The sequence below is a fragment of the Loxodonta africana genome, chromosome 16 (assembly GCF_030014295.1).
Source record: "Loxodonta africana isolate mLoxAfr1 chromosome 16, mLoxAfr1.hap2, whole genome shotgun sequence".
Lineage (NCBI taxonomy): Eukaryota > Metazoa > Chordata > Mammalia > Proboscidea > Elephantidae > Loxodonta > Loxodonta africana.
This window is the reverse complement of record NC_087357.1, coordinates 18,116,660-18,144,602: the sequence shown is the minus strand read 5'-3', so window position 1 is coordinate 18,144,602 and position 27,943 is coordinate 18,116,660. Positions and strand designations below refer to the sequence as shown.

The 27,943-nt window shown below is 39.3% G+C and overlaps 1 protein-coding gene across 1 annotated transcript in view; it reads right to left on the bottom strand.

Moving 5' to 3' along the window:
• Positions 1-2,032: 2,032 nt before the first annotated feature.
• SHTN1 (shootin 1) overlaps positions 2,033-27,943 on the bottom strand; it is a 103,844-nt gene continuing 77,933 nt past the window's right edge. The window contains exons 15-17 of the mRNA XM_010588965.3: positions 24,184-24,304; positions 19,645-19,837; positions 2,033-4,202 (exon numbers count right to left, since the gene is read on the bottom strand). Of these exons, the coding sequence (XP_010587267.1) occupies positions 3,980-4,202; positions 19,645-19,837; positions 24,184-24,304 (537 nt within the window). The 3' untranslated portion in view covers positions 2,033-3,979. The remainder of the gene's footprint in view (positions 4,203-19,644; positions 19,838-24,183; positions 24,305-27,943) is intronic.

Below are 27,943 nucleotides of genomic sequence, written 5' to 3'. Positions count from 1 at the left end.
ATGAAGAAAATGATAGCAAAAATGTACAACCAAGTTAATAACCAATTAACCAAAGAGGTGATTTATTACCTCAACCAGGTATGACCTTTGATTTCAACACAGAGCATAGCCTACTTACCTTATCCTCACTTGAGATAGGTAGCATTTTAACGTAAATTTCTTCAAGTGCTAGGCACTGTTTCTACTTAAATTTTTCTATAGCTAGATAAATATAAAGAGGAAAATGTTATCTGTAAAAGAGGTGAAAGAAACTAGTCATATCTGATTTTTAAAAATGACAGTGGGATGTGGACATGTTAATGCCGGGAAGAACCGTGAAACCAATAGCATCCTTCACGGAGGACTGCTTGATAAGCCTTCCAAGGTCGGTGACGATGAAGGCTATCTACTCTCCACAACTTACTGGCATGTAATCTAAACTCATTACGTGATGAAAATGATTAAACATGTACACTGTACCTTTGGAAAAATTACCCACATTTTGTTTTTAAAACTCTGTGATATAGACTATCATTTTCCTGACACATGACCTAAAAATGGTCTGGAAAGATCTACTCTGTTTCCAACAAACTTTTTACAGGTAGTCCCTGACTTAACGACGGGGTTGTCAGAAGGGAACCCCGTCCTAAGTCGGTTCTGTCATAAGTCGAAATATCTTTTTTTTTGTTAGTTTTTATCACTGCCTTTTATTATCAATATCTTTGTAAATGCAATCTTTGAACACTGCCAGTGAACATCTGAGAATGATAACATCAGCAGATTACATACTGCAATATTCTATGTTGTGCATACAGTTATCCCCCACCTTTCGAAAGTTCGCTTTATGCCACTTCGCTTTTACAAAAGACCTACATTAGTACCTGTTTTCGCTAACTGAAAGAAGACGATTTTCCCTTTTATGAAAAAGGTGAAAAGCGGAAATAGCACTCAGTGTTTATTTTGCAGCGAGCCATTAACGAGGCAAGAGTGGCCTCTCCAAGCTCCTACCTCTGGAACTACACTCAGCGTCTCAGCATCAAGCTGCCATAGCTTTGAGCTGTGTCTGTGAACATCTGTGCTTTATGTCCATTTATTTTCTGCATCCATTAGCAAGATGTATCCTAAGGTATCAGAAAAGCCTAAGAGAGCTCATAAGGGTTTTATGTGTTATTTGGTATGATTTGGTAGGTTACTTTTTGGGTCTGGGGACAATCAAAGATTTTTCTCATATAAATTAATGGTAATTGCTTCTTTACACCATTTTGGCTTACACTCTGCTTTCAGATAGCAAGGGAAACCTGCATTACTAACAATAAAAAAAATAAGATGTACAAAAAAACACCAAACAGTTGTAAATGTGGTTCGTTGTAACTCCAGTATGTCGTAAATCGGGGACTACCTATACTGTTAAAAAAGAAGGTTAGGAAGGAGGAATTACTAGGTTACATGAGTTGTAGTTAACTCAGTGGCAGCTGGTTTTTTTCGTCACAGCCCAAATATCCATCCTTTCTACTCAGGCCAAACCAGACTGGATGGGCATAGCCCTACTGACCTAGCCAATCCATTTCCACAGGGCTGACCAACTGCCCACATGACTGTGGAGATTAAATTATTTAAGACTAGCCCAGATATACAAGGATGCGAGAATTTTACTTATATTACTCTTTGTGCAAGAGCACAATGTACCTCTATTCTTTTGCCTCACTCTGGCCATAAAAATGTATCAGCATTAGTTAAGAAAACTCTGTAGAGGATGAGACGGAATTTATATTTCCAAAACAAAAGGAAGAATAAACAGTCTTTTAGAGAAAACAAAAACATAAAGATGGCAGCCCCTTTCAGCCTTAAAGCAGTATAAGTAGAAGATATGCAATTTTCCCTGCAAACATGTTGAGGAGACAAGCCCTACTAGTCTTCTCATCTGGGACTAACTGCAAATGGCACCCTACCAGGGGCAAAAATACCCTCAAAGGTGAGGTGAAAAAGGAAAAAATTCAGGTGGAAAGGGTGAGTAAATATCCTTCCTCAAATACCTTTAAACATCAGATTAATTTAAAACATTTTGTGATCATGGTGAAGGACAGTAAGCAGCTTAGAAAGAAGCAAGAGCATTTTCACAATATGGTTACTAAGCAGCTGTGGCCTGGTCCAGCTCACACATCTCACCAAATGGTTAACTTCTTACCCAAGAAATAATGGTTAACATTCTATCGATGTGTGTGATGAAATATGGACAAGTGTATGTAGCTTTATACTCCTAAATATCGCTAAGGTGTGTGCCAGCAGATGGATGAGAGACACACGGGGGAGAGTATAAAGAAACATGGAACAAAATTCCTCAAATAAACCATTTTGTGGATTATTAAAAATTACTAGAGTTATCAACTCTCACACGATTACCCTATTGAAGAATATCAAGCTTGAGGAAACAAACCAAAAATGTCAATAACCACAACTGACCCTTCGTGGGAAACTGTTGGTGCTTTTTAATAGGTTCTGGTGAGAACAGTTCCAATCACAGCAAAACAACTCGTTTGAGTGAATCAATGCAGTGTGTAGTTAGCAGAACATATAGCAGGACTATTCAGTTAGGAAAAATTACAATTGAAAAACATCACATCTTAATTCCCCATGAGTAAGCAGGTAAGGAACTGTAAAATTATCACTGGAAGAATATGGAAAGAGTCAAGCTAACAAACCTACAGAAAGATAATTATCTCCAAGTTGAGGAAGTACATTTACCCGCCTGGCCACCTCTTCAAACCTATGCTTTAACGCACGTGCAAAAATAAAATACGACTGAAATTATTACTATCATTTTCTTCTGCCCTTAGGTGAGAAACACCTGACAGCTACATGCTGAGCCATGCTAACAAAAGTAAACCTTTCACTGTCTTTAATAGTAAAATTACCATTACTGAATCATTGTCATAAAAAAAAATGCATTCAAGTACATTACCACATATTTTAAATAAACACCAATTTTGAAACAATCAACTTTGAAAAGCTGTGTAAGTTAAAAAAAGAATCCCTGATTACATTTCTATTTATCCACTGTGGTAGCCTGAAACATTGTATTTTTAGAGACTAACTACCACTTAATTTCTTTAAAAACACACACACACACAAACTCCTGTGTAATGTAGATCAGCAGCAAAGCAAGAAAACTGTGTGCTTGTCACTTGTCTTTGCTGTACATAAGAACTGTGGTACAATATGGTACTTGGGCCACATTAATACATGAGAAAACACAATTAACCTAGCACAGAGCACATGGCTTACCAAGATAACACTGTACTGTATTGAATTCAAGGATTGGACTTCGGCACTCCCTTCTATTCTGTTTCAGCCACCAGAGTATTCCCACCAAAGTCCCTGGGAAGCTTTGGACAGGATCAATTGCATGTATTGTCACCCCGGAGTTAACAACGTGTGTAACTAACATTGACTGTGGGACCACTAACTTGATGCCAGCTCCTGGATTTTAAGCTTATCTCAGTATCTCCAAGAAAGTCATCTGTAGCTACAATGCCCCACAGTTCCCATGCTACTGCAATTTCTCATCAAACGTGGATCAGATCCTAAACAGAAGCTTCTTTGGGGACCTTTAAGTCACACTTAGTTCTGTTTGTCCAGTTACCCAGAAGTACCAAAAATGTTCTGTGTTACATCTGATGAGTGGTATGCACATTACCTAAAAAGATACCAACATCTGGATTTTTTGTAACCCTTTAAAAAGAAGCCACGCTTAATACAATAACTAGAAAAAACCTTATCCCTATAAAGATCAAAACCAAAAACTACTTGAGTGAGTTTGTTTGCTAAGTAGCTTACTTATGTTTATAGTTGAGCTACGTACTTACAAAGTGACGTTTAAAAAGAACCTGTATTCTGAAGAGAGTTCCAAGAACAGAATGTCCATAGCCCTTGCCAATATGCAAAACTAATCACGTGCTTATTGCAAAGGACTTCGGAATATGTCAACTTCCTGGTTTACCGATCAGCAGCTGGAGCTGTCTGTCTCTCTGATTTTTTCAATGCTGTCTTCTTTGCATTCTGGTTTAATTTTGCCGTCATCCTCCTTGGGTTGAGTTGGATCTTTGTCAGCCACCTGATCTTTGGTTTGGGATGCATGTGTGGAAATAGGATCTAAAACTACAACTGGTCCAGCTTGGTTTTCACTGCTCACGTCTTTTCTCCTGCAGCCAGTGTTACTGGGAGGCCTATGGAATGAAGAATTAAACAAACAAAAAAGCAGAGAGAAAAAATATTTGTCTTTCATATTCCAGGATTCAGGCAAACATAAAAACCAATATGTGCTAAGTCTAACCAACATGCACAAAGTTTTCTTTGAGATGCCAGCCATTTAAAAAAAAAAAAAGTAGCTATCAGATTACATATTAGGAGCCCAAGGAGAGAAGAAAGAAGGCAAAAAAGTCAGAGCAATTAACTACACAAGTGTTAAAAAGCGAAACGCACCTACCTCCTTAATTACATGTTCTTCTCAGGAAGTGCAAAGCTCGGGGATGCACTGAGCATTCCTCTGTATGCGCCTAGACTCCTGCCAAGTCCTCACTTAGCGGAAAGGAGCCCGTTAACCCCCTTTCCTGTGTCCCTGGCTCATGTGGCTACAGATTAGCTCTGAGGAGACTGCCTCCATGAGGGGAAGTGACTCACCCTGATCACGGATGGACAGCTGCGAGGTGTGCCAGCTGCTGCCTTTACTGACTAGAAGAACCCTGGTCACAGCCGGGGTGGGGCAGTAGAGGGCCAGGGCAGATGGGAGAATCCAGAAAAGAAGCTAAAATGCTACTAAGTTACCACATGCTTTTTTTGAAAAGGAGAATCAGATTTTTGAGAGATTTTATATCTAGATGTAGTTTCTTTTTCCTTCTCTACTGATGCAGGAAGCTATTGCTTCTTCAGGTAAATGAATAGCGATTTTGTTGTAGAGACAGAGATGTCCCTGAAACACTCTTCTCTCACCTCGTGACAGGAAATTAGGCCATTGGCACCTAGTCCTCTCCGAAGTCATGCTCAGAGCCCACCATCTGAAGGTACTGGGCTGCTGGCCTGATTCCTGAAGGTTGAGGTAACTGGAGCGGGCAGGGCTGCGGCTAGTCAGACTTGTCTGGTCTTCTTACCCAACACTCAGATTCAGGCTCTTTGCCCCAGATATTAAACATTTACCAGCACACCACTGGTCCTCCCTCTGGATGTCAGGACGCGTCTTGGGGAGCTGCATTACCAGATCCTCACCAGGAGTTAACGTCTACTATTCCTGACCTCCAGGTCAGATCTCCTGGTTAGACACTCTCTGACCACCGGAAGTATTTCTCCCTTGCTAGACTTCGCACAATTACAATTAAATGCATGTGCAAAGAGTTCTTTAGTGTCTGTCTCTTTAAATAGACAGCATCCATGAGGCCGGGGCATATACATGTATGCTGTAACGTCCACGGTTATATTCCCCACCACTCGGCTCAGATCCTGGTGTTTTGGAGTAAAGAAAGAAGTGGATATTAATAACCTGTGAAAGGCTCAGAACGAATGAGGAGAAACGACAGCTTCGGTACGAGCAGGTCTGAGGGCCTCTCTTACACAATGAAAGCAACAGAACAAACGATCAGCTATTGAGAGAAAGTGGCCTGTGTGACCAGCCACAGGTACAAGAATCTCAAACCAATGATCACAGTTTCATTACTCTCTGACCAGTAGCATACCACTCCATCTTGCTATCGGGTTATACAAACTGTGTAACTTGGTCATCAACATCATTAACACTTAGCTCTGTCTGTCTTGGAGGTGGTAAAAGCAAAGAGATGCCCTGAAGCCTGGAAATAAAGCTGTGCTGTTGTGAGGACAGATTATTTTAGCCTGGATTTGGTCATGCCTTGTCGTTGGAAAACACCATGACATTGTTCACCCACCCTGGCCAAGGAGCCCCTCCTCTAGACGTCAGTTTCTATGTTTGAAGAATCAGTTTCTCTCACTGTAACACAACAGCCCTGCCTGAAGTTGGATGCTGTTTAAAAGCCATCCTTTCCCAAACACCATCCTCGTGGCCTGCCTTGCTCATGACTTGGGTGTAGTTTCCCCAGTGCTTTCTGTTGTTTGACATTCTCTGCCCAGGAGACACCTATGCATTAGGGGTTGATGAGAGAAGCAGAACACTGTAAGAGATATAAGGCAGTTATTACAGAAATGAGACCTTAGGCAATGGAGGGAGCTAATTAGGCAGTCGGCGTCTGGTGCTGGGTCTGAAGTCAGCAGTTCTGGCAGCTGGGAAGGAGAATGGACATTAAGTGGGAGAGACCCAGGACAAACCAGAGCCACATCTGACTCTTGCCACCTCCAGTCCTGATGATGAAGACAAACTGCAGGATAGGCCGGAGCCCTTCACCATGGAGCTAGCTGCACGTATATCTGGCCCAGGATCTGAAGAAGCTGAGGGAGGAGGCCTGGGTGAAGCTAGAGGAACTGTGGAGGAACTGTGGGCCCAGCTGCCACCATATGCCAATAAGGAGAGTCAGCATATCAGCTGTAAGCCACGTGAGCTGTAACGCGCCTGCCCTACACGGAACTTCAGAGCATTTAACAACAACAAAAAGCTACTACTTCACTTCCACCTTCTAAATGTCATGCAAATTTCCCTTGTGGCCAATCCTAACCTGGAAACACCTGAGCAGAGGAAATCTAGGAAATGAAATTCCAGCCCAACTAAATTGTTATAGTTCAAAACCAGTCCAGCTCACCACCTTGGGTCTAAGCCCACTGTTTCATATGCTAGCCAATCCACCTAAGTGTGCAAAGGTTAAGTATTTATTTCATTCTAAGGTGAGTAACTTCCATCAACTTACATTGACCTTCACCATGTCTGTACAGCTACCACAAATGCTGTCATGTCCACGTGTGTCTGCAGGTGAAGGGTTGGTGAACACATCCTAGAAAAAGCTCTCCTCGTCAGCTGGTGGACTTCAAAAAAGTGCCCTCAGCACTCCACGAAGGCAATAAATGCCTCTGTGAACTGGAAACTCAGACACCTTAAAATGCTGGGCTGAACTGTCTTGAAATTATCTCAGTGTAAAGAATTGTTCTTCTGAGAAGTAACCTTCTCAACTGCAGATTAATCTATTAGTAAACCAACAAGCTACAATCTGAGAAACTCTCTGTTGATCATCACTGAGCTAGGCACGGTGGCCAATTTCTCTGAATCTATGCACCGAGACCCAGAATACTTGGCTTCTTAAGGGTAAAGATCACTAACTTGGAGTTCCACTGGGTTAAGGCTGAAAGGAATGATGGCAGTCATCTGGTCCTGCCCGTCCTTTTGACAGAGGAGGAAAATGAGGCTTGGAAAGGGAGGCTGGCCTAAAATCACACAGCCTTATCAGTGGCAGAGTCAGAGCATGGATCAGGGGCTCCTGGGTCCCCATTCCTGCTTTTCCCATAGCCCCATGTAGTTCATGAAAGGCAATTTTTCCTAGAAACACGATGACGATGCCATAGGCTAATTTTGGCGTGTTAGATGATTTCTTTCTTTCTGAATCCCTGTCCCTGAATCCATCTTGATTTGCTTCTTTCAGGTCTGTAAATAAAATCTGTCCCTTGAAGCTATTCCTTGATTTCTTTTTTTCCCTTCTGTGATTTGTACCTCCTCCCAGTTTGACATCAGTGGGCCCATTCCTGGCTCTCATGGGGAGCTGCCAAGGGCTCTTTCTGGAACAAAGGGCCTTCCTCCTGGACCTCATTCTACTCCATTTCTCTCACACAAGGACAGCCAGAGAGCCCCACCAGTGATGGTGCCAAGGACCCAGGCTCTTGCTCCAGGCACCCATGGTGGCAGGTTCCAGAGGATCAAATCTACAGCTTGTCCCCCAGGTAGAAATCCCAGAAGCTCAAATCCAATAGGAATTGTCATTATTCTGTCCAATTTCCCCATTTTAATTCAACATCTAAGGACAATAACCACAAATAAGGAATTAAAATTCAGTACTCATGAAGAGTAATGTCAGTTCTTCTCCTGTATGCTGTAAAATCTTCAAGTAAAATAAACTTTAAGGGTGATATAAAGGAAGACGAAAATCATGGGATGTTCAGGCCGAAAGGGACCACAGCTATGAGCTTGTCCAAACTCTTCATTTGTGAAGTTAAACAAGGGCACACAGCTTGTTAGTAGTAAATCCAGGACTACAATTGTGGACTCTTGATTTCCTATCCAATATTGTTTTCCTACACAACATACTGCCTGGCTGTATGTGATACTAGTGGTCATTTATGGTCCATTCAAATAAATATTTTTCATGGCTGATTCTAGACCCTGTGCTCAAAGGCTATTTCAAGACAAAACTAAAAGCTAGAAGACTATATTCCAACCTATACCTCTCTACAAAGGCCGATGCCCACGTTCAAGGTGGGTTATAGAAAGCGGCTACTTTTCCCCAACTGCAGCGGAGCCAGAATGTGGGGGTCGGGCAGGTGAGGCCGCTTGCCGGTGAAAGACCTGACTCCAAGCCATACTGGTACCAGAGGCATCAGAACAATTGCAAACGGTTATGCCAAAGCTGAACCTGATGAAGGGACTCAGTGATTTCTCCGACTATGTGACAAGAGATGAAAATGCAGCATTCTTATTTTTAAAAAGCACATCATTGTTTGCATTCAATGAAATTCCTTTCAAAATCAACTTTCCACATTCCAGTTATATTCAACAACATTCTAGCTAACATTTCGGCTGCAATTCAAATTAACTAATGCTCAAAAGAGCCCTAATAGGCCGTGGTTCTGAGCTGAATTGAATACAATCAAAGCTCATGAAATGAAGGGGGAAATGCTTATTTCATGCAAATTCCGCGTATCACTCAAGCTTAATTTTACTGAGAATATAAAGGTGGGACATTTTGAACATTACAGTGAATGAAACTTTTAAGCGGTGAGAGTTATTTTATAAAATGCTACCTCTGAAAAGCTGATTGCCAAACAGTATAAAAATGGTTTGAGGCATAAATGCCAAGTTCATTTCTATTTCACTTCTGAGGTAACTATCTTTCAAATCGCAACAGCTGGACTATTTAACACAATCTGGTGAATCAAAGTATAGTTCTTCTCTGGTCTCCCAGTGGGACGTCTGCATTAGTCTGTGGCAGCCATCCAATAAATGACGCACAGCCTGACGGTCTGAACTCTGTTTCATTTACAATAAAAATGGATAAAACCACGATCATATTTACCACCTTCAAGGACAGAAAGCGGAAAGACTTAAATTTGTCTTTATAAAGTAGTTTCCTGGGAAAACTCCAAAAAGGAAGTTGGTTTTCTATTTTCTCCAGTGTAAAAATAACGTCTTTTTTTTTTTTTTTTCCTCCCCAGGTCCTTTACATAGTTTCTACAGCAGTGGCCTTACAACAGAGGTAGTTTCTATTGTTTCTCTCAGTAAACCTATTTTTCGGGAGCTTTTCACACACTTGCCCCAAACTTCACAAAAATAAAGTTTCAAGCATTAGGTGACACTTTCTATATTACTACTAATTCTAATAATTTTAAATAGCAGTAGAGGAAAGCTCATGTCTTTTGCCTTTGTACACTTCTGGAAGCTCCATTTTAGCTCAACAAAGAAATTAGTTTGTCAGTTCGGGTGTGCTTCTATTTAAGGGAAAACTAGATATAATTTTTAATTATGAAAACAACACTGTTAAACAACAGGATACCACCCATGGTTGAAAATCTGGCGCCAGCCTCTGGATACTGATTTGCCCTCAAGATTAACAAGAATTCCTCTTTAACATATGGAATAATGGCCAGGCAAAGCTCTCTGTGTCCACACTTAGAAATAATTCCTGGAGTTGAGTGACTGCCGTCCAGGTATCCTAGTACACGCTCACATCCGCAACAATGTGCTTCGTATCAATCTTTTATTCTTCTAGTGTAACCTGGACCGCAGACATTTAGATATTCCAGAACACACTGGCATGGGGAGATTCAGGAAACTGGACCATTCTCTCCAGCAAAATCAACACCGATCATGCACAGATTGCAACTGATTTTAGCTCAAAGATTCTAAAACGTGTGTGACATCTTTTCCTAGGCTACTCCGTTAGCTTTTTGTTATTCTGCTCAACTTAAAGTCACCATGGAAAATCCATTCACATCTCAGCCATTAAAAGCCCAGTGTAATTTAAAAGACGTATTTTAAGAGGCATAAAGTCTCCCACAAAATTCACCACCTATGACACTGGCTCCTAAAAAATAAAGCTGCCATGCTCAAAAATACGTATGTTTTCTTTTTCAGGACAATATATATTTTTTAATATTTTAAGTTGTTTCTTTACATTTACTCTATCATGTACTGTAAATCGTCTTTTAGGATGGAAAGTCACAAAGAATGCCGTTTGCTACTTTTCACACAGTTATATGACAAAGTATAATTCAAAGGAAAGGTGTGTATCGGGTTTCAGAAGTTAGGTCGATTTCTCCCTAGATCTGAAGTTGTGTTTACTTCTACTTCTATTTGAATAAATCACCAAACTCCCCTCTACTCCCTACACACAAGTAATAAAAAACGCAAACACTGCAAACTATTGAAAGATAGTTAAATCAAAACAACAAAAAAGACAAGACACCAAAAGCAATTTTGTTCTCTCTACAAAAGTGGCATATTTTATGGGAAGTCTCTTAAAATCATAGGGGCTGGCCATTGGAAGCAACTGTTAGAAGGCAATTAATTCTTTGAGAGACTTGAGAATGACTCAACAGCATTTAACAGTCATTTTTACACTAGGGGTAACGCATCCTCAACAATTACTCTGGGAGAAGTTGCTCTCTGCACCACAACTGGGAACACTTGTAAGACAATACTGACAGGCTGATCTTCCGGCCTGTCCACAGGGTAACTCCTTGGCGGGGCACTAAGTGAGGGGATCTCAACTTCCAGAGCATCCAGTTGTTCTGCTAATTTTGTTGTTAAAACTTAATTGTCCATGTACAGGGCGCACACGGAGAACCTTTGTGGCAGTGCTTTGCTGAGGCAGAGCTGTTTCCTGCAGTGTCAGTACACCATTCAGCAGTACTGAGATTACAGCTGAGAGCAGGGCAAATCCTTTAATTGTATAAGAGCATCAGATTAAGCAGTAACTCCCATGCAGTTCATTCTGCTAGCTGGTAGTCTCCTCTCAGAGTTAAGTATAGGGAAGGTGCACCCTCACACACACCATTGCAACACACACATCATTGCCTCCCGCCCCACCCACCCACACACCCACCCACACACACACACACACACACACATACACCCACCCACACACACATGGAAAGAAAGAAAGAGGAGGAGCTGAGGAAATGATGAAGGTAGGAATAACAGGAAGAAAACCCAGCCTTTTCCACCATGGGGGCTAAAAGAACTTCGCTGGTCTCTGTTTCAACAGAATGTTGACCCCAACCTCTCTTACGGAATGGCGATGGCCAACCAAATTAATTTCCAGTTGAGAACAGCACTTGAGAGAATAATCTGACACCAAGTTTCCCTGAAAGTAAGTTAAGAATCTCAATTTCTACTTGGTAACATATCCCAAAACCTCAGATTCTCCAGCTCTGGTAAAACTAACCAGCACTTTCCAATCAAATTTTTCTACATTAGTTTCACACTGGAAATAATGAAAAAAAACTGGAGAGACCAATTAGAGGTCAAAAAATGATAAAAACCAACCTTCCTTTTAATTGAAAACCTGAAAGGCAATCAGGTTTTTTTTTTTTTTTTTCTTTTATAGAAATGTTTGACTGATTCACACTAACCAAGAGACATCTAAAATTTATCTTTTATAAACTACTCTTTGGTATTCAGTTTATGGCCCAAACAAGATGAACTCTTAGAAAAATAAATCTGAGTGGGGCCAAAAGTTACATGTACTTAGAGACACCACAGATCTAGAAATTAAATGCAAATTAAAATAAAAATGGTTTTGACTGGAAATGGACATTTTTCTATTGAAATCGAAGTCCTATAATTGCAACGTAGGCTTTAAAAAAAATTCTTCTAGGACAGAATGTGACCTGTTCTGACCCCCTAAATACAAAAGCAAGCTAACTGCCTGTCTGGTGGTTAAAAAAGAATTTTAAAAGAGCCTGACAAAGCTTACAGTTTGGGAGGTGGTGTGGAGTAGAAGGGAAGCGTGATAAATTGGAGAAGTGATTCCTGGAAGGGTTTGTGGCCATTGAAGCTTACAGGAATCTTTGAGAATGAAGATAAGGACACAGCTATGAAGTTTACTGTGAATTAGCCAATTACAATGGAACCTAAGTTCCCCTTCAAATGGGTTCTCCCTTTGGAAGCAAGGTTTCATAAAAGTTACTAGATGAAATGAAAAGTCATTTGAAGCTGACTGCTTTGTCTCATTGAACTGTTGGAAGGATATTCACCTTTCTGAAAGTAATTAATAGGAAAAGTGAACATGAATAAACAAAGCTCAATACAGACAAGTAGAGCCATTTCTAGATGAGACCATTCAGAGAAAAAAAGCAAGATGGTGAGAACGCAAGATACTTTGGGCACCTGCCTGATTGTGATGCAGAAAAATCTTAAGATCTGGCCATCTCTTCCTCTATTATACTGCATGACTTACTTCTCCTGACTTTTTATAATTAAAGATGTTCTAAAACATGGTGACCCATGAACACTTAAGCACAATCTCATAGGAGCTAACTGGTAGTTGCCTAAAGATGGAGCGCTTTCAAACGGCTATAGCATAGTAAAGTGGACATGATAAATAAAGTTGATTCTGGGCTCTAAAGTGCATGTTTTTAAAACTGGATTCGCAGATGGTGATTCAACTTAATATTATCTTATCATTTAGCAAAGCACTTTTCTAATCCAATCGTTAGAGTCAGAGAGTTTCAAGGTGTTGAACTTTTGGGAGTAAATTATTCTTCACCATGTTTGAAATGTCCATGAAAATAAAAAAAAGCATAAATAATATTAGGGCAGAAGCCTGAAGTAGCTTAGGCTGGTGTTCTGATATGCTGTTTTCTAAGGTTTATTTATGAAGCATGCCTTTTTATTGAACATTTGGCATGTAAAACATTAAAACTATGATTCCAACTATTCTTTAAGAATTTTTGCTGGTTCAGGTTGGCCATCCTTTTCAGAATTCTTGATGTTTTACTGGGAAACATTTTCTTCCCTTGGCAAGAGACCCTTTAATTGCTTAGGTTAGCTGCGGGAAGATGAGGGTAAAAGGTAGAGGTGACACTACCTATGGTATATAGGTTCAGAGAAACAAGATGTGGGTATCACAGGGCAAATTTAACTGCAAAATCATTGCTTCCTATAGAAGAAATCGTCTGGTCATTCTCCTCACTCCCATTCTTTTAAGTTCTTAATAACGCAGTATTCCATAGTTCAAAAAGCATGGGCTTTGGATATAAAACAGCAAGGGTTCAAACAAAATCTGGCTTAACTGTTGATCAGGAGTATAATTTTGGGCAAGCTGTTTACCTCACTGACCCTTGGTTTTCTCATCTGTAAAGTGGGGATAATGTTCACTTTATAGGGTTGTGAGAATTTAATAAAATTAACATTCAAAAGTACTTTAAAAATGTTGGTGAAATACAACAACAACAACAACAAAGTGTCACAGAAGCAAATTTCAAAATCCTCAATGTCCAAATTGGAAACCAGTTCCATTACTCACAGCCTCCATTTATAAATCCAACACATACATCCTGCCTACTGCAATTTAAGCACACTTCCCCTTGGATAGATATTATTTTAACATGAATATATATTGATGAAGAGTAATATAAAATATTAACTAAAAAAAGAGAAAAACATACACCATGGAATGTCATGGGTTTTTCCCCAAAAAATCTTTTCCCAAATTAGTTGGGATAAAAAATCAATCAAAAACAACAGACTTTGGTATTCTGTTGATAATGGAGCTAATGTGTTTCAGGTACCTAGCATAGGATTAAAGTGGAGGACAACTTTACTCACATCTAGGTGTGCTGGTTTGTTTTATTTATTATTCAACTTATATTTCTGTTTCTAGAATATTCATTTTCTAGTTTCCATTAACGTCTCAGAATGTATACATTTGGGACTAGTCAACCTAATTGGAGAGAAAGAAGAAAGGCTAAGTAACTACTAGCTTCACCTTGGCTCTACTGTACAGCATTCTTCTGTATATTGCGGTTGGGAAGTACATTAAGAGTCTCGTGTCACATTTAAAAAAATATCTGTAATGGTGGCAAACCGAAGGCTATATTCAAAAATGGAATCCACTTTCAGCCAAAGTCACTGGGAAACATAATGTTGAATGCGTATAATGGACCATACCGTTTTTTGATCAAAATAGGTACTGACACTAATTCTGTTACACAACAAGTAGGGTGGCTCCGAAGGCTGCCTGACTTCTCACCTTCCTCCACTTCAAAATATCAAAATAAACCGACAGAAGGGGCTGCCAAGTTATTTCCCTTGCAATCAGGTATCCCTAATCCAAAGTAAAAAAACCATTTGGGGCAATAGTGACATAGTTAGAATAGGTATCTTGACTCTTAAGAGTAATACTCTGAAAGATAACAATCATTTTGATTTGGACTTTTAAGTTCTGATGTTTTTTTTTAATTAATTATTTTACATTTCTAATATGTATACTTTACTGCAAATTTATGCCAAGAGACATGTTGGTAAAAAATATGTACTTACCTCAATGTACCTTATCCTAACTGTAAACACCTTTACCAAGTAACCACATTTATTAGGAATTGTTAGGACACAAGCGGTTCTAGAGCTGAAAGGGACTCTAGAGAGTATCTAATCTAAATGCCTCAATTTTAGATAAGAAAAACTTAAATACAAACAAAAAGAAAACAAAACAGAGAGGTTAAAAGACCGGCTGAAGGTCGTCTGGCCTATTCAACATCTCAGGTGTCCTGTATCTTAACTTTCAACCCTGACTTTTGTTCTTGATTATCCATTAATGTCCTAGCATGATAATTTTAACATAGGAATTTACTGAAATACTTTTCATATGTTACCTAATTTATATGATGACCCTCATTTTACACAAGAAGAAACAGAGTCCTAGATTAAATAACTTGCCCAAGGCCACAAAGATAGTAAGTGGTAGATTCAAGATCTTGAACCTTAGTCTGTCTGACAGTAGACTAGTTCTGGAAATAGCCCTATGTTGCTTGCCACTCTGTGTCTATCCGGAAAGGCACTGGTTCAGAAAACTATTCACACTGTTTCCTTGTTACTCTCCATTCTTGTCTACAGGTTCTTACTGATGAAAATACAAACGCTTCTAGTTTTTCTGACCCTGTGCAGCGCTCAGTTAGCCTACTTCCAGGAACAGTAGTTGTCTGAAAGTAATAAAATAGAATCTTTTAAAATTTCTATGATTTAGAATTTTTTCTATTTTATATTGGCCATACTACCCATTGATTAGCTTGAATCAATGAGTTTCACCATATTTTAACATCGTCAGATTAATCTACAGCAACAGGAAAGACATGAAAGCCAAAATCGAGTTTACCATTGTTCATTTGCTTGGCCAAATCTTTATCCCTAATAGCATAAAGGAAGATTCCCAGCATAATTCCTGTCTGAATTTTAACCAGTCGGAATTAATGAAATTCAAACTCACTGTCAGAGTTAAGATATTATGACTAAGTAGTGTATATTTGTTAAAAATAATTAATAGAATGCAAATTATTAAAGCTATTATTAAAATAGAAATAGAAACAATTAGGTTTCCTCAAGCTCTGATTATCTTTTCTTTTTCTTCTTTTTAGTTAAACACCTTGCTTTGCTTAGGCTGGTGACAAGAACGCTCATTTTAATTATGCCTTGCAATTAACTATTTTTTTTTAATTAACTATTAAAAGTACCTCAGCTCTCCTGCCTTCTCAAAGGTCCCTAGGAAATAAATCAGTAAATCTCTGACTCTATAACTTGCCAGACGAGCATTACTCAATTATTTGGAATACATACATACGTTGATTTTAGGAATTTATTAACAGAAAAAAAAAAAAAAACTTTCCAGGGCTAGCTTGGTGTTATTTAATTTTTTGGTTAAGTGAAGATCTTACGCAGACTGCATCTTTCCTTGTACCCTTTCACATAAAATCTTTCTTAGACAGCAAACTTTCCTGTCCATCTGAGGCCAATCAAATGAACATTGCTGAATGTTTCTTTCACAACTGAGTATTCTGTTGTCTTTGATAACTTTATCTTGTGTAGGTACAAAGATGCAGATCAAAGATTGAACTGAATGTAAATGACTCCTGACACCTAAAAATGCTGTTTTAAAAAACATATAAGCAAATCGGACAACCAACAAACAAAAACCTCTAACATCTAGGTGTGTGTATGCATGACTGTTGAATAAGGGGGAATGCTGGTTAACTGAATATTCTGATTAACTGACTTCTACTGTTTTATTGATACTAAAAATGTGTTAATTTATTCAACAAGTATTTAATGAGAGCCTACTATATGCCAAGCATTGTTCCAGGTGTTTCTGAGATACACCAGTGAACAGGACAATCCCTGCCCACAGAGAGCTTTCACCTAGCAGGGGAGACAGGTAATGAACAATAGATACAATAAATAAAGTCTGTAGTATGCTAGAAGATGACAGCTGCTGTGGGGAAAATGGAGTAAGGTTTAGGGGAGGGATGGTTGCAATTTTAAATAGGTAGTGGTCAGGGTAAGCCTCATTGAGGTGATATCTGAGCACAGAATTGATGGAGGGGAGGGAGTAAGCCATGAAGCTATAGGGCGATGGTGGCGGGGGCGGGGGCAGAGCATATCAGGCAGAGGAGGCACGAAAAACAAAGGGCCTAAGGTGGAAAGGTACCTGCCAAAGGTGCCACGGTAGAGTGGTAGGTGCTGGGGTGTGTGTGTGTGTCAGGACAATAGTGTACGTATTAGAGGCTGTTGTGACTTGTGTGTGTGTGTCAGGGCAATAGTGTATATATTAGTGGCTGTTTGTGTGTGTCAGGGCAATAGAGTATGTATTAGAGGCTGTTGTGGCTGTTGTGTATGTGCGTCAGGGCAAGAGTGTATGCATTAGAGGCTGTTGTGACTGTTGTATGTGTGTGTATGTGTCACAGCCATAGTGTAAGCATCAGAGGCTGTTGTGACTGTTGTATACGTGTGTGTGTCAGGGTAATAGTGTATGTATTAGAGACTGTTCTGGCTGTTGTGTGTGTGTGTGTGTGTGTGTCTGGGCAAGGGTACATGCATTAGAGCCTGTTGTGACTGTTGTCTGTGTGTGTCACGGCAATAGGGTACGCATTAGAGGCTGTTGTGATTGTTGTGTGTGTGTGTGTGTCAGGGTAATAGTGTATGTATTAGAGGCTGTTGTGACTGCTGTGTGTGTCAGGGCAATAGTGTATATATTAGTGGCTGCTGTGTGTGTGTGTGTCAGGGCAAGAGTGTAAGTATTAGAGGCTGTTGTGACCAGAGTTCTCCCCTGACCTTGACTCCTTACCAACATATATAGTGATGCTCACCTGGAACACTACAGTGGTGTCCCTACAGGTCAAAATAAAGGTGCAAGAACTAGAGTGCAAAGGCAGCTTTAAAAAGCAAAGGGAACATTTCACTTTTTCATTGCTGACCTGACGTCAAAGGGCATTGACAATTCAGGTCTATGAGGTAAGACAATGTGGTTGCCTTCACCTTCTGGTTAGAAGAGCAGGGTGGACCGATTAGTTAAAACCAGTCAGAAACAGCCCTTGTCATTCCCAGCAGCTAGGCCGGCTTCAAGGGATCCTGACAAGTAAGTTTTTAAATAACATGAATTTGTATTTTTAAAGCTTTTCTAGAACTATGTTAAAACTTCCTTTAGTCATTTAAAAAAAAAAATGGCTAAGTTTAAACATGAATGAATGAAGTCTGCCTATCTGGGAAGAGAACAATTACCATGCACACATACAAAATTCTTGGACTCATTTGGATAGTCTAATTGTACTTAAGAAACAGACTTTTCAAAAAGGCATTCTTATTTGCTAAATGACTGTCGATATGAAAATCCATGGTGTTAGTTATTCCAGCTAAAGAATGTCAAGAACTGAGTAATCGCGTGCATTAGGTTGCAAAGTTTAAAAGTTAATACAGCAGCACACAGTATTTGTATTAGTGCTCTAAGGAGATAAATTAAATTGAAATGTGTCTCTTAAGCAGTCATTGAACAAGCAAGATGAGAAATAAATTGAGCTTCACACGGGCCTTTATGGCACCTAACAACTGTGGCTGTCAACACACGGATCCTTTTCACTGTCAATTCAACACACACTTTGCAGACCTTGGGCCTGCAATTATTTCATTTCCTTTCTTGGAAATGTAATTTCCACTTACTTCTGGAGAATAAAAGGCAGACAAAAGGAGGAAGGAGTTGCAGTATTTTCTGATTAAGATTATCTGTGTAAAATAGTAAACGGAAAAAAAAAAATCTATACACACACAGTGAAGCATTTCTCAGAATCAAACTTGTCTGAGTCAAATTGCTTTTGTGTCTGGATATTGGTTCAAATGTAGCCAGATTGTTGATGTCAAATTAGGTGCTAAACAAATTTAATAGGAAAGATGAAGAATGAATATAGATCATCTTTCTGTTAAAACTATTCAAATGGCTCCAGGCAAAAGAGAGGAAACACATGACCGCAGAAGAGAAGGTGCCTTTTAAACACAACGAAATGAGATAAAACTTAAGTCAGCAAAGAAGGCCATTCATTCCCAAAGGGGCGGGGGGGAACTTAATAGTACCAATGAGAGAAATATAAGAGTGGAAGAAAATACCAGTTGGCAAAAATAGATCAAAACTGAATTTCAACTTCATTTGTCCAGGTTTCACCCTTTCAGCTAAGAAAGCAAGAGCTACAAAAGAAAAAGGGGGTTCTTTCTCTCCTGATAGAACAGGAAATCAGAGGTTTAATTAACCATGATTACAATATTTGGCTGATCTGATTTGTCTCACCTCTTCCTTTTCTTCAAGTGACAAACTAGTTGACATCCTGGCAAGGGAACTAAAGCAAAACGGTAGACTAATTTCAAAAAGAGCTTCTTGCCATTGTTATAAAACAAATTGATCCTCTACCAGAGCTGTCTGAAACAGTGAAGAGCAGGATTAACTCTCTGGCAATCGAAGTGCCACTGTGAAGATTCAAGTCTATACAGGTAACTCTCCACACAGTAGTATGCTTTCTTCCTCAGCAGTCTGAAGGCCCATTTTTAACTGAGGACCAGAAAACGAGGCTGTAAAAATGTATCCTTTGAAGTGGCCTCTGAAAGATCTAGTTTCATCTTGGGGGCTCGTGAACCATTAAGAGGGATGATCTAAACATCTGATCCTGAAAGAACGACTAAGAGTCTTCCGATGCAAAATAAATATCATCCAGGTCAATTCCTTGTGTAGAAAAAGAACCTAGTTACCAAACCAGTTTAGGGGAAGGAATTCTCTTTAAACATGGTGTCTGCTTTGAATCTGAATGAGACCTCTAGGTTAGAGGCCTAGATTCAAAAGTTGGCTCATCAATTAAAGGAAGTATTTACTGGCTAACCAAACCAATCTGTCTCCAAAGAGAAACAAACCGAAGTAACACACAAGTTAGTCATCACAGATTCTTCTACACGCTACTTAATAAAGAGGCGTCGTTACTTACTGAAATGTAACCTTGGAACGCGTGCATTCTTCCAATTTACGGGGCCCTTCACCTGGCTCAGGTGTTGGGGGGGACGGGCTGTTGAATTCTGCCTCCAGAGTTTTCTTGTTCAAGGCTGTTTTTGTTACACTGGATACAGAACCCAACACTGGCATGGATTTGGACTCTGAGGTGGCTAATATCCCGGTTGGACCTTAAAACCAAACACATACCTCAAGTTTAATAATTCCGTGCGATGCTTATTAATACGCTACTGAAAAACAGATTAGTTGAAAAATCCCTCAGGAAGTGAAAAGGCCAAGTTTGTTAAAACCTCCAGAGCATGCTGAAAAATGTTCCTATTGGACATTTGCTCTGCTTTAGTGGTCCCACTGCTTTTCAATGAACTGGGATGACACTGAGGAATTGTGTATAGACCTTTAAGAAAATCACAAAACCCCTGGCCGTGGTTCTTCACCTACCGGAGTCGTCAGTGAAACTGGAACTGTGAAAACTCTTTTCTTCTCACAGAGTATGGCTTTCTAACAGCCTGCTCGAACCATTTGGCCCTCAAGAGTTATTTCTTCCCAAAACTCAGCTCCTCATTTTCAACAGAAGATGGAAAGAAGTCAAAAGGTTCTCTTAAAAGGCTCAGGAAGGCTTCTTCAGTATTAAACAGCTTTTATGAACATTTTCATTTTAATGTGAATGAGAAGTAAGTGGATTTATTTCCTCTTTAAAATGCAGATATAGGGTTATAAAAATTAAGTGCCAAAAAGTTTGGCTGTTTACCTTTTTGGATTTTTCAGCTCTTTGGGACAGAATTAAGAAACCATAATGGGGCTTGTTAAATGAAATTACTGGCATACCAATATAAAAATTCTGAGCACTGAAGCCAAGTACCATCGTGGCTTGTTTTTTTTGTTTTGTTTCTGTCATTATGTAGAAAGAGTCTATCCTGAGCAGTTTTTCTCAAAGCAAGATCCTAGTATTTTTTTTTAGAACTTCAGTAGGAACCCTTTTTAAAACAAAGAGAGTTATGAAATAAGTCACAAATGTGCAAATAAAATGGGGAATCCTTAAAAATGAAGCTAGAAGACAATCTTGAAAGAAATGTCAGATTATCTGCCAGGATGGAAAGTTCTGGAAGGTACAGTCCAAAATGTTAGTTGATCCCTGATCATTAATATCAAGCAATGGAATTTTATTCTTACATTTACATATGAATGTGTTGATGTACTATAACAGCATAACATGTCAACTCCAAAATGAAGTTCTAATTTGAAAAACCTACCTATGAGGGGCTGGAAAATTACTTCACTGTTCTGCTGGGCACCTCCTTCAGCCTGACTCCACAGGAAGACACAGATATGCTCTGGTCTAGCGGAAAGCCCCAGCCCATAAAGCATTAGTGTCTGTCTTCTTCATTATCCATTTCATTTATACCATTCAGGCAGACAGGTTTGTGACATTGTTCAATAGTCTGGTTTAAAAGGCCTTTCCCTTCCAGCTACGTTAAGCATGGGGACGTGGGAGTAAAGAGAAAAGGGCAGAAAGATCAAGAAGGAAAGTTCCTGAAAATACAAACATGAAGCTGAGTTCAAGGTTTGCTTGAGATCAGCTCTATTCTGCCCTTGGATAATTGTTGACTACAACACTAAAAAAAAAATGGCTTTAAACAAACTTGTCGGGGACAAGATCTGCTTCTGAATACACCAACGCCTGCCGCTTGTCCTGAAACTGAAGCCACATTAAAAGGGATGGGACAGTGAGTGAGCTGAGCAGAGCGCTTATTTTTCTTACATATAAAAAAAGAAAAAAAAAAAGTACAGTGTTCAAATTATTATTACTGTATCCTGTTTAAGCCACTCAGTGTTTTCCAAGAGGCGCCTGCCACTCTTTGAAATGTCAGTTTGGTAGGCCATAAGGCTAGGTATAACGAGGGAACATCACTTAAACCCATAAGAAGAATTATAAAGAAAAAGATGCCCCTAGGCTCCTGGAGGAGAAACCCACTAATCTGGGATCCGAGTTCTACTACAAACCTCAGGCTCTTCCCTTTGCCAGTCTTAAAATGCTTCCTTTCTTTGCTTGGGATCTCACATTTAGGCTTTCTCATAAGCCTTTGTGTGCAAAAGAAAAGTCTCCGAGATTTAGGTGTAACTGAGACACAAACCTATCAAAGTCTTTCTGTAATTTGCCTACCGCCAGCTTCTTCCTTTCTTTGTTTTCTAGGAATTCTCACTACCATCCTTTGTCATTCCACGACCTTCATAAAAAGATTCACACAGTAAATACCTCTTCAAGTTTGATGCTAAGAAATGTGTGTACCACCTAAAATAATGGTATTTCTTTTATTAGGTAATGTTTCTTCTTTTTTCTTTTGCCTTGGCTACTAGGAAGCTCAACAGAAAATTTCTGCTCAGTTACAAGTCACTCCTCTTAGTATGTTTCTCCTCTACTCTACCAATTACATAGTTGTTACTTCTCTATTCATATTCTAATGATTTTATTGAATTTATATCTTTTATTATAACTTCTCTCAAATGATATGAGTATTTGTATACTGGTAGAATCTATTGAATTTATATCTTTTTTTCTAAGTTCCCTCAAATGATACATTGAAAATTTGTATATTGGTGGACTAAAATAAATAAGAAAACCCTGGTGGTGTAGTGGGTAAGTGCTACGGCTGCTAACCAAGAGGTCAGCGGTTCGAATCCGCCACGTACTCCTTGGAAACTCTATGGGGTAGTTTTACTCTGTTCTATAGGGTCGCCATGAGTCAGAATCAACTTGATGGCAGTGGGTGGGTTTGGGGTATAATAAAGAAAATGAAAGGCTCTCACCATGCCTATAAATGTGTGCCTACTTTTACCCACTCTTTGAAATATTCAAATTTCCCCAAGGAAAGTATTTCCCTCTTTTTCCCGTTGAAATCTAACTCTGAAACAGTGAATACTGCAGTTTTTCAAACAAGTTCATGAAGATGAATTTTTTAGAGGGGGAAAAAAAAAGTCAGTGCCAAAATACAAAATGTAAATGACATTGCACTAAGATGGCATCCACAAAGTCCTAAATAATAATGACACCTATGTGGGCAGGCATCTTCTCAAGGAAGAAATGATGGAAAGGCTTACTCAAGCTCTGATTAAATCATAAAATGAATGATTCATTATGGAGGGTGAGTAAGTGCTTATAAGGCAATCTTAAGAAAAAATCTCAGGCGCTGTAAAACAGCCAAAAACCAAACCCATCTGCCATCGAATCAATTCTGACTCATAGTGACCCTATAGGACAGAGCAGAACTGCCCCATAGAGTTTCCAAGGAGCGCCTGGCAGATTCAAGCTGCTGACCCTTTGGTTAGCAGCCGTAGCACTTAGCCACTATGCCACCAGGGTTTCCTCAAGCACTATATGGCACCCTTAATTTTCCTGAGAGGTGGCTACTTTTCTAAAGGGGGAAATCCTTGTAGGATTTCTAGCAAAAGAATTTCCAGACCAAAGTAAAAACTAAATACCTGAATTATCTGAAGAAGAAAACGAAGGCTATGGCTTTTAGTAATAAAAGAGTTTGGCTGGCATTGCACTGTCATTGATTCATGGATATCGACTCAATTGTTTGAAGAAATCCCTACTTGAAAACTAGAGCTTGACTACCCAAGGCCCAAATGCATGACTCAGTATTTTACAGATTTCAACTGTTGAAGTGGACTCACTAGAGTTGACTAAACAATGAAGGGAAGAGTTTATGTAAACTGAGTCTAAAAGATTCATCCCATTAGCTATGGCTGCTGACTAATTTAAATTTTATGGTAGTTTTCCAAAGTCAGCTTCCTACCTGGCCTGAAACATCATAAACGTTCCTGCTAATTTCTGTGACTAAGTCTGTAAGAGAAAACAAAAACTGAAGTCATACAAAGTTAGTTCTGAAATAGATTTAGAGACAAGAAACTAAATGGATATGAAAAGTAAAGTTGATTTCTCTGCATTTGTAACTGATGTGTAAGTACTCATATTACTCCTGATAATTCATTACCATTCACTGTGTGCCTACTCTGTGCCAGGCACCGTGCCAAATACTTATTTAACCCTTACAATAATCCTATGAGGTAGATGCTCTTATTAGCCTCACTTTATAGATGAAGAAACTGAGGCACAGAGAGGTTGAGTAATTTGCTGAAGAGGAAGCAGCTGGTAAACGGCAGAGCCAGGATTCAAACTCAAGCCCTCTGGTTCCAGAGCCTGAACTCAATGCTGTATTGTTGCCAAACCCATGCTGAATGTCTTTACACAAGGGCATCTTGTATTAAGCAAACCAGATCTATAAAAGCCTAATCACCCACAAATAAATAAGTAAACAAACATACCAATAAATTAAAATACTGAAGAGTTCTTATGAGATACCCCTAAGGACCTCTGCCCATCCAGTACTTCTCACTCACATTAAAAAAGGTATTTTAATCATAATAAAAAAGATGGTTGCATGTTAAAAAGGGACTTAAAGGAAGAGGTTTCAGAGAAGAAGAGGAAGATTGTGGAGAATTCAAACCAGCTTACTACTGCTATCTGCTTCTGCTGTCACCTTTCTGCGACGCAAAATCCTTTCTAACTCAGTTTCACTGTTTTCAGTGTCAAGGGATTTTAAGCTTCTTGAACTAGTGGATTTGTTAAGTGTCCCCTAAAGTGAAAACAAAACAAAAACAAAAAGGTTAATGTTTTAATACAATATACAAAAGAATATAAAAAAAAATCAAACCACCAAAACATTACCTGAATTTGAATGGAATTAAGGAATAAAATTAATTTGGTATACATATTACTGTGCGTATCTTCGGCAACACTTAGTGTTGGATCATTTAAGAAGATGCTACAAATGATGATATAAATTCTAGCTTTTGTATCAAAAGAACAGTGCAAGAACACCTCTTGATGAACTAATGACATGAAATTCAGCGTGGGAAGGGACTCGCACCTTTGATGATTAAGATTCTGATGTGTGCTGATCCCACAGAGAAGAGAACAGCTATATCAAACTCACCTTAGAAGGACATCTTGATATGGCCGCCATGTACTACCGAACCCAAATCCTTGTGGCAATGAAAAACGTGTGGCTGGTTTTTCAGACAGCGTGACCACTACCGCACACCTGGTGACGTGCTGTTATGGCTGCCAGAGGAGGCAGGAAATGCTCCCCGGTGGCCCACCCAAAGAAACGGTGCCCTGAGCATACACTGACTTCAGTGTGAAAGACAAAAGGCTATAGTCATACGGGGAGGAAGGAAGAGCTGGGCTTCTTAATTCCAACTTCCTAACAGGAAAGGAAACTGTGGTGGTGTAGTAGTTAAGAGCTACAGCTGCTAACCAAAAGGTTGGCAGTCTGAATCCACCACATGCTTCTTGGAACCCTATGAAGCAGTTCTACTCTGTCTTACAAGGTCACTATGAGTTGGAATGGACTCAACAGCCATGGGTTTGGTTTATTTTTGGAACAGAGGAGAGGAGCCCTGGCGGCACAGTGGTCAAGAGCTCGGCTGCTAACCAAAAGGTCGGCAGTTCGAATCCACCAGCCACTCCTTGGGAACCCTGTGGGGCGGTTCTACTTTGTCCTATAGGGTCACTATGAGTTGGAATCAACTCAACAGCAATGGGTTTAACAGAGGAGAGGAGCTCTGGTGGCACAGTGGCTAAGCAATTGGGTGCTACTTGAAAAGTCGGTGGTTCGAACCCACCAGCCACTCCACAGGAGAAAGATGTGGCAGTCTGCTTCCATAAAGATTTACAGCCTTGGAAACCCTATGGGGGCAGTTCTACTCTGTTCTATAGGGTCACTAAGAGTCGGAATTGACTTGACAGCAACTTTTTTTTTTTTTAACAGAGGAGTCAGTGAATGTATCCAGGGCCCAGAAAATACTGAAGGAAACAAGAGATGCCACAAAGCTGTGTTCCTGATAAAACAGATATCTGCTTTCAAGAAGACAAAGACCCCTGCGAAGGCTCACTGCCCTGTCCCCCTAGGAAGTCTGTTATGGAGGGAGAGCTATGGTTTTTCCATCTCCATTACCAGTCAAGTGTTTGTACAGAACACTGGGTGAAGTACTTCTTCACAGTTAGACGTAGGATTGGCACCACACCATCACAAGTGGCCCATTAACCTTTCTTAAGTAATAAAGACCTAAGACCTACTATTGGCCCTCGTCACCTGTGCCCAGGCTTAAAAAAAAAAAAAATGAGGAGAGCCACAATCTTTTGATTACAGCAAGTCAGAGCCTCAAGTCTGGTGTAATTTGCCAGACTTTATGCTAAAGTCAGAAGGCTGCTTTTGTCCAAGACTGACAACCAGGCCTGCCTTTGTAATTTCTAAAGTTACTGAAGTGTTTGCCTTCCTCCTGCTCCCTTCCTCCTGCCGACCTCTTGAAGGATTCTAAGAATTCTACTACCTACAAATTGGTAATCCATGATTCTTCTTTAGCCTATAAAACAAAAACAGTTGCTTGGAGAATCAGGTGGTTACAAATCTCAAATGATACAGGTTATTACGTCATTTTGGTTAGAAAGGTTCTCCCGGCCCCCAACTGCACAAAATCCTAGAAAAGCAACCTGTTGTCAGGGGAGAAACTGCTAACAAGGTTAGGAGATGGCATTCTGTTGTTGTCAGCTGCCTAACCCAAATTGATGTGCAAAATACGTAGGTAAGTCTCACATTTTAATCAAGCATACGATGCTTTTCCTCCTGGAAATACTTCTTTTTTGCTTCATTTATTGCAAAAATCCATAAGACAAATTCAAAGGAATATCACATCACATGTAACACTCTAACTACTGATTTTATAATTGAAAACTGAGATGATTTGGTTTATTTATCTAATGGTTAACAATGCGGAACTGCATCTACTCATTGAACAGTCACATAGTAAGGTAGGACTGACCCTGACAAGGAAGAGAAAACAGAACTAAAGCCACTTCGGGTAAATTTGACAAATGTATTAGAACTTTTAAAAATTTATAATTTTTAAAACTGTACCCTCTGTATCATTCGTTGACGAATAATTGAACATCTTATGGCTATTACTATTAGAATAACTCATAAAAATAATAATTGAATGTCAAGGACATTCTTATGATTTTCCCAATGGCTGTAGTAAATTCAAAAAAACGATGTGTGTGTGTGCACACACATAATACACACACATACACGTATACCCTCCATGGATATTTTTAATTAATAAAGCTATCTTTCACAAAATTCTCTATTTTTCATGTGGATAACTGCATCATTTCCCGGAATTCCAGGCTGGTAGGCTGCCCTCTCATCACACCTGATACTGAAGGAATCCTACTAAGTTCTCATCCTTGAATCCCAAGCTTCTTCCTTCACTTACTGATTAGTGTGGTTGATTCAGTTAATATATGAGGACACTTTAAATAGGGAACTATGAAAGGAAGCTTTCTGTATGACTGTCAGCTGAAATGATGAAGGACCCCAGCAAATAAAGCATCAAGATTATCTTAGTTATCTATTTATATTAGAATCATAGAATTTAAGAATCAAAAATTACCTTAGAAACCACATAGTACACACAATTCCTCTGCTATACAGGTAAGAGAACTCAAACTCAGTAAGCCTCAGGGTGTGGGCCATGTCCCACAAGTTCGTGATGGGGCCGGACCTAGAATTTAGATCTTCTCGTGCCCAAACCAGTACTCATTTTCTACTTTAAAACACTGATTATTTATCAATCTTAGCTTCCACGTCAGTTAAACGTTCATAATAACGACTAATCTAACTGTCAAGCGGAAAAATTAACTAGTCGATAATTTCTGAGTACTTTGAAAAACTGACAATGTTTGAAAAAGACCCACAGGAGAATTATTTTAAAGGTTGCTTTTGGCAACGACTATGCGTGATGGTTGCACAACGTCATTAATAAATTGATATCACTAAATTGTACAAGTAACAAATGTTGAATTGGCAAATGTTGTGTTATGTAGGTTTTATAACAATATAAAAGCTGCTTTTGCTTCTTTGATTTAGAGTGAAATGAATTTGGAAAGAGAATTTTAGATTAATTTGTACTGATTTGTTCTTCAGAAATCACCATTTCCACTTAGAGTGGCTTTTAAATGACTGAGGTGACTCAAGTGGTTTCCTAGACCTTAAAACCCCTGTGACTATGACAAATAGACTACGTATATTTTATTTACAAAATACACAGCCTTAAAAATTAAGTGGGAACAGGCTTGGAAGGATGAGTTGAGTCAACACTGAGACTTTAAAAATTAGTTTGAAAATTGTACAACTCAAAATGGAGTGAGGTTT